The following is a 7,331-nucleotide window of genomic DNA, read 5'->3' on the forward strand; positions in this document are numbered from 1 at the left end:
ATATGATTTATATTTGGTGGCTTCCTGGATTACGATCTTGATACACAAGTGGTGAAAGGAGCAACACTCCCCGTTTTGCCAAAGATTGATTGGGCAATATATTCGTTGTAGTTTATACTTTTGGCTCAGAGTTTATTGCCACCAGTGACAAATAATGTCACACATTGCCTGGCAAGCATCAGAAGTGACTATGGAGACATTGGTATTGGTGTTTTAATTTAAACTTCTCAATTTTTTCAAATAATTTACACATTCCGATAAAAGTGCTTTTGGTCTGGGACACCTATCTCTATAACACATTACTAATTAATTCACAAAATCGATTCAAATCGTATTATAGCTCAATATTCGCTTATTTAATGTGCTTATATTGGCTGCGTTTTACAGTTTCACCAGTGTGTGGCGCCAGATATTCCTGGAGCGCGCTCCAGTCGTACAAAGAAGTAGCCGAAGAAGAACGAGTGTAAAGCGTCGCGCTTTGGCGGAAAAGCGCTCACTCACTCTCACTCGTCCACCAGCGCCTACAGCTGACTGCGAAATGGCGGCACCAGCAGAGAGGATGGAGGTACGTTATACATTTAATACTAATGACTCTTATTTTTACATGTTCTTCTCTTAAATCTTTTAATAGATGTAAATATAGGGGTAGATTATCATGGCGATCTTAGAATCGAAGTACATTGATTTCACAATGTACGCAGTAGCTTAAGAGATGCATCCATTTTAACTACCAAATTGACGCTTTTGTTGCGTAACCGGCCTTAAATCGTTTTTCCCCGCAAAAACTGGCCGAAATAATTCGTAGTTATTTTTGAGACTATCTGTGTCATTCATGAAGATTTGAGTTAAGTTCTCGTGAATGCCGCTACCGGGACCGCATGGGTACGCATGTTAGCATGCTTGCTAGTTAGCCTCAATGAATGCTGCCTCATCCCTCCAATTCCAATGTCGTTTCTATTCCACTTTATTTGTCTTTTGGAAAACAACATTCACCCCTTTTTTAAACCGCTTATACAATGCTATTTAGACGTTATTGGCAAATGCTATTTATGAAAAGCTTTATGCTTATACCAACAATCGTTAATCGGTTAACTACGTATTTAAAGGAGACGTAAACTTTGTTGTCGCCCTCTGGATAGTTTTCCTTTGCTACGAACGTGATTCTGTCTGTTGACCCATATAGTGAAGTTATGGCCACATTTTTCCTCTCCAATTGTTAATTGAAGGCCAGAATCTCACCGGTACCATTAACCATGTGCTCTAGTCTTTTGTGCTGTAGACTTTTTTTGAACTTGTGATACAACCTTGATACATTAACTTATTCTAAGTTATTGATCATGTTAATACATATTTTGCACCCTTTTACGCCAAATATACAAACAATTAAATATATAATAGAGTGTACATTATTTTCCTTTTCGAACGATTCTTTTAAATCAAACATTTTCTTCAGCCTTACTATTCACAATATCTACAAGTGGTTACTTTCCTTTTATAGTTTCTCAAATAAGCTTTGGTAGAATTTGTCAAGATTGTGATTTCTTGCTATGTTAAATCAGAAACCTTTTATTTCCATAGTTTAGAGTGAAATAATAATGAAACATGCCACCGTTAAAAAGGAGGCAACGTCAGGGCTGTAAGATGATCCCTAGCCCATCTTTTCATGTTATGCCTTCTAGAAACTAATGTTGCTTTTTAATCATTGAGAATCTTAAGGAAGTGTGCAGACCCACTTTTAATTTATCAAAACTGGAAGCAAGTTGTGTTTGTTCTTGTAGCATTCTGGTTTATGAGGCGTTAATGTTGTTTTGTAGCAAAAATCCTGTTCACGTTTTAACGCTATATCTCTTTGTCGAGGTGTCTCAGGGGGAGAGCTCAGCCAAGCCTGCTGCAGAGGACATGACGTCAAAGGATTACTACTTCGACTCTTATGCTCATTTTGGAATTCACGAGGTAAGTTTTCTGATTCAAATCATAGCTTGCCAAACTTGATTGTCCAGCCTCAATTTTTTTCTATAAAAATCTTTACTTCCTGTTTCTGCAGGAGATGCTGAAGGATGAGGTCCGAACTCTGACCTACCGCAACTCCATGTTCCACAACAAGCACCTCTTCAAGGATAAAGTGGTCCTGGATGTCGGCAGCGGGACTGGTATCCTCTGCATGTTTGCAGCCAAAGCTGGGGCCAAGAAAGTCATTGGGGTAGGTTTTGATCATATGACGGTGTCTTTGCATCTCAATATAAAAATGGTATTGATGTTCTTCTGTGTTTGTTTTTTAAGATTGAGTGCAGCAGCATCTCTGACTATGCTGTGAAAATCGTCAAGGCAAACAAGATGGATGATGGTGAGTTTATAGTAACACGTTTTACCAACCAAAGAATCTGGTTAAACCCAACATTTATCGTGTATAACTAAACTCTGATCCTACTTTCATATTCGTGTAATACCTAATGATAAAATAAATGGATCTATATTAAGTGTTCTGCATACTTGTCCTAAATTGCTTGGATCATTTTCTTCCAGTGGTCACAATCATCAAGGGGAAGGTTGAAGAAGTTGTTCTGCCAGTGGATGGAGTGGACATCATCATCTCTGAGTGGATGGGCTACTGCCTCTTCTACGAGTCCATGCTTAATACGGTTCTTTATGCTCGGGACAAGTGGCTGGTGGGTTTGCTTTTCTGCATTTTTACTTGATTAGCGTTTTCTTTTAAATCTGACATCTGTAAGAAATGTAGTTGAGTAATGTGTCAATTTTAGGTAAACTTAACCAATCGCCTAAAATGCAACAAATATGACCCCAAGTTTAAATAATTTACTGACTTGAAAGCATGTAAAGTTGTTTACAAGTGTTTTCCTTTCTTGCCGCACAATAGAAGCCTGATGGACTGATTTTCCCAGACCGGGCCACTCTTTACGTCACTGCTATTGAAGACCGACAGTACAAGGACTACAAAATCCACTGCGAGTAGTCTTGGATTGCCATATCATCTGGTTCCTTTTTCCTCATGTATCATTTCATTTCAGGGTGGGAGAATGTTTACGGATTTGATATGTCCTGCATCAAGGAGGTGGCGATTAAGGAACCTCTGGTAGATGTGGTGGACCCCAAGCAGCTGGTCAGCAGCGCTTGCCTCATCAAGGTTTGTTTATAACCACAAATGATGTTTAGCATTTCTATTCTCCGACACTAAACAACTTCTTGGTTCTGCAGGAGGTCGACATCTACACTGTGAAGGCTGAGGACCTGAGCTTCACCTCACCGTTCTGCCTGCAGGTGAAGAGGAACGACTACATCCACGCAATCGTTACTTATTTCAACATCGAGTTCACACGCTGCCACAAGAGGACCGGCTTCTCCACTAGTAAGTTTATTTCTCAGGCCAAACGTAGCGACACTTTTTGGACGGCATTACTGACTTGTCTCAACCTCTACCCAGGCCCTGAGTCCCCCTACACCCACTGGAAACAGACCGTCTTCTACCTGGATGACTACCTGACAGTGAAGACCGGGGAAGAGATATTTGGGACCATCAGCATGAAGCCGAACGTGAAGAACAATGTAAGTGTTTACCATTGAGTTTTCGTTTCAAAGATTATGCTGTTCAACTAAATTTTTGATGGCTTCCTCACAGAGAGATCTGGACTTCACGGTAGACATCGACTTCAAGGGTCAGCTGTGTGAGGTGTCAAAGACGTCAGAGTACCGGATGCGTTAAGATGCCCCTCGCAGGCTCACCTCATCTGTCTCTAGTTTGTCGTTAGAGGACAGAATATACGGTTTGACCTGGAGTGTTTTCCTCAGTTAAACACTCCTGCAGCAGCATTTTAAAGACTCTTTATTTTTTTTGTCATTCTTCTCATTCAAATGTTAACAGTATTTAAAAGTTTTTCACATACAGGAGGTCAAAGAGAATTGGCGTAATTATACAGAAGTACACTCGACACAAAGTGTTAAGTGTACTTGTTATGTTTAACTTAAGACTTATCCAGCATGCATGAGCTCCTTGTAGACCCGAACACTGCGTTCCTGTTCTCATGTCGGTTGGATAATGCTGGATCCTTCTGTTGGGTTGTGATCCAGCTCTTGTTTTCTTGTGGGGAGCAAAGTCTTCTGTTCTGAACCGTGTATAACTGACAACCGAGTCACATCAACTGACGTCCAGGCTTTTGGGCCAGATGTGTGAACAAATTTGCTCATCCTCATGCACAGTTAGTTTCTTGACTTTTTGTGTTGATATAAGCGCACAGTTAACTTGTTTGGACTTGGGTTTAAGAGATATCACGATGCTGCTAGAAACTCATTTAGATCTGCAGTTGTCAAGCTCAACAGAACATGAACACGCTCAACTTGAAGTGGTTCTGCTCCCTGAACCGTGGTCTTGGTTTGCATCATGTTTGTCAGGTGACTGTTTCCATGCACCAACCGTCCACCTTTTTTGCTTTGACCAAACCTAAATCTTCCCTTGTGACTCTTTTTATAGTGTTTCCGTTATTTAAATGTGAATTACTGCAGCATCAGAAGATTAAAGGAAATGATTAAAAAATGGACCAGATACATAGATGCTGGGTCTTTTTAGAGTCCAGTGTCTTGAAAATCCTATAGGCCTTCAGTCACGATGGCGTCATTGTCTCGGTCTGAGCAGCATGTTCTGCTGTTGTGGACCAACGTTGGAATTTATTTTTTTCCATTCATTTTGTATTTTTGGTTGTCTGATGCTTCTTTTTATAGTAAAACTAATAAACTGTAAATTAAAGTCCTACACACGTCTTTGTCTTTTTCTGCATTTTCATGTGGGACTACATTTTACATGGCATTTTCCAGCTTTAGCATAACAAGTAAATTATAAATGTGTATATCTTGTAAGGTAAAACTTTATTGATCCCTCAGCAGGTCTCCTTCGGGAAATATTGCTGTACATGTTGCAACTTTTTTTTACCACTAGATGGCAGCATAAACGGTGACTCAGTGCTCAACAACCTTTTCAAACTCGGCGCCCACTTTTAGGTCTCAAACCTTTGCACCTCCGACCCTATAAATATGAAGGCATTGTAATGCGCTCATTTCCTTGTCGCATATATAAGGCTCTTAAGGAAAAACAATATAATGAATATTTGAAAATGTTTAATATCCTTTTAAACTTGAGTAAATGAGTAAAACATGTATTTTTATATTTTCAACCCTGCCACAAATTATAACTTTTTGGAAATGATTTTGCGGCCCACTTGCAATACCGTCGCGGCCTACAGGTTGAGAATCACTCGATGTTCCCAATAGTATACCAAGGCGCTGAAGTTAAAGTTTCAAACGTTCTCACCCCTTTACCCAAACTAGGAATATTTCGAGAGGTTATTTTTGGGTTCATCTGGTCACATGACATGATCCGGATGTGCATTTCCTGACTTGTCCAATGGTTTCCTGTAAACAAATGGACATCACTGCTCAAAATAACTAACACGGGACTTTTTTTTTGTGCTTTTAAAATGCAAATGTACAATTGAAAGCCTGCAAGGACATTTTTTTTTTTGTTCACATTGCTACATCAAACTTTTAATACACTTGTGTGAAAGCTGTGGCACTACTGAGTCACTAGCAGATGACAAAACCACATTTTTCAAAGATGTTGGCTACTTGACATGTAACTAGTGTTAAGTTTATGAACACGCATGAGAAAATAAACAATTATTCAATGAATGTTCTGGTAAACATCGTTTCCCATCAGGTTTCTGATGCATTTCCCTTCCCCTGTTTGTTCTTATTCAAAGGGTCCTTTTAAGAATCTGCTGGCACCTGATCTGACACCGTTGTAATCTATTCAACAACTTTATAACTTGATTTAGTAATTTTGTGCCAGTTTTTATTTCTTGTTCATTTTCTCCCACAGTAGCTGCATCACCTCGGGCAGTAAACATGCTTGCGTGTGCCCACAGCTGGCCTGTCTCCCATAAAGTAGCTCAGGAATGTGTGATCAAGTTCAAACTTGTAAAAAAACTTTTTTGACATCTTTTCCCCAACAAGTGATATTAGAAGTTTACAGTAATAACTATTATGACACAACTCAAAAAATTGCGACCAGAGTGATACCAATGAATGAACATGACCACTAAATGCGGGGAAACCTGAGAGATAATAAAAAAACAGCTCTACTTCCTCGTTCAGAAAAAGGAAGTCAAAATATTGGAAAAGTATTTCCCTTTATCTTCATTAAAACATTAGACAACTCTTGATACAAACATAAAAATAAATAATCCAAATATATTCTTCTCAATATGGCAGCTGTAGAAGCAAAAATAGTCCAAACTATGATTTATCTTCACACAACTAATACTGTAACATAATAATTGATTAAAAAAATAATAATAATAAATCAAACAAAGAATATACTTCAAACGGTGAAGGAATCGGGACATTCTGGTCCTGATGGATCACAGTCTTCGGTCTAAAGGAAGAAGTTTCAACTGAACTTCTTTAATCATAGTTCTTTTATGATTTACATTTCAATAAATTGTGGATAAAATAAAAATATTTTGGTATCTTATTTACAATGTACATGCAAATCTCCACATCTTGATCATTTTTGTGTTGGTATTCAACTTTGGCAATCATGTTATTCGAAGCTTTCGGAACAAGTAAAACAGTGAGATCCTAGCAATGACTGAGGGCGAGAGGATACAGTTGACTTAAGCAGCTTTTAAAGCTTATGTTTCAAAACAAATAAAGGCACTTAAGTACTCTGACAATACTACAAATCAGTTCCTACAGCATCAGTTCCTACAGTATATATATATTTATATATATATATATATATATCTATATACTGTATATATACTGTATATATATCCTATTGTTGTCCCTGTATCGTAGTACACACACATGCTTTGATGTCCTGTGACATACAGGTCTTGTAGCGATGGACCATCAACTATTTCTTTTTGACAAAATCCTTTTTTTCTGTCTTTATTTGTCACGCAATTCCCCTTCAAGCTGTCAAAATAGGACTTTACTGAACATCATACAGAAGGCACAGCTTCTGTTTCCTGCAGTATAATGCAGCTATATGAAGCTCATTGTGTGTCCCTCAGGTAACATTTCTTTGGTCAGCTCTCTCTTCTCATGTGTCCATTCTTGTGTAGTTCGTAAAGAAAAGGTTCCGCCCATCATTGGTTGTACTTTATTATTACGGGTTTAACCTCTTTTTCTTATAGTTATTTACTTCTGGAGGCTTCGTTTATGGGTGGATTTATCACAATAAACTAACTTTTACAACATTAAGTTTGGATAGTTGTAGGCCACGATAAAACTGTGTCATCACATCAACTCTAAAACTGTTG

General features: G+C 38.4%; 1 protein-coding gene across 2 annotated transcripts; it reads left to right on the top strand.

Moving 5' to 3' along the window:
* The first annotated feature begins 442 nt into the window (after positions 1–442).
* On the top strand, positions 443–4,762 carry prmt1 (protein arginine methyltransferase 1). 2 transcript variants are annotated; one of them, XM_087809583.1, is made up of 10 exons: positions 443–565; positions 1,858–1,953; positions 2,045–2,200; positions 2,281–2,344; positions 2,524–2,666; positions 2,876–2,963; positions 3,027–3,142; positions 3,214–3,364; positions 3,440–3,561; positions 3,635–4,762. In XM_087809583.1, exons 1-10 carry the CDS (start codon positions 539–541, stop codon positions 3,716–3,718), a joined length of 1,047 nt encoding a protein of 348 aa, XP_087665709.1. In that variant the 5' UTR covers positions 443–538; the 3' UTR covers positions 3,719–4,762. The 2 variants fall into 2 exon arrangements, with proteins under 2 accessions (XP_087665709.1, XP_087665710.1); XM_087809584.1 differs by having other exon boundaries at positions 1,867–1,953.
* Positions 4,763–7,331: the final 2,569 nt, after the last annotated feature.

This window comes from Callionymus lyra, chromosome 15 (assembly GCF_982586985.1).
Source record: "Callionymus lyra chromosome 15, fCalLyr1.hap1.1, whole genome shotgun sequence".
Classification (NCBI taxonomy): Eukaryota; Metazoa; Chordata; class Actinopteri; order Syngnathiformes; family Callionymidae; genus Callionymus; species Callionymus lyra.

What these genes read in the sequence shown, in the direction of transcription:
- prmt1 (XM_087809583.1), top strand. Translation starts at nt 539, where the DNA reads ATGGCGGCACCAGCAGAGAGGATGGAG. An exon ending in CTCATTTTGGAATTCACGAG is followed by an intron (nt 1,954 to 2,044) that starts GTAAGTTTTCTG and finishes CTGTTTCTGCAG; the next exon opens with GAGATGCTGAAGGATGAGGT. An exon ending in GCAGCGCTTGCCTCATCAAG is followed by an intron (nt 3,143 to 3,213) that starts GTTTGTTTATAA and finishes TTGGTTCTGCAG; the next exon opens with GAGGTCGACATCTACACTGT.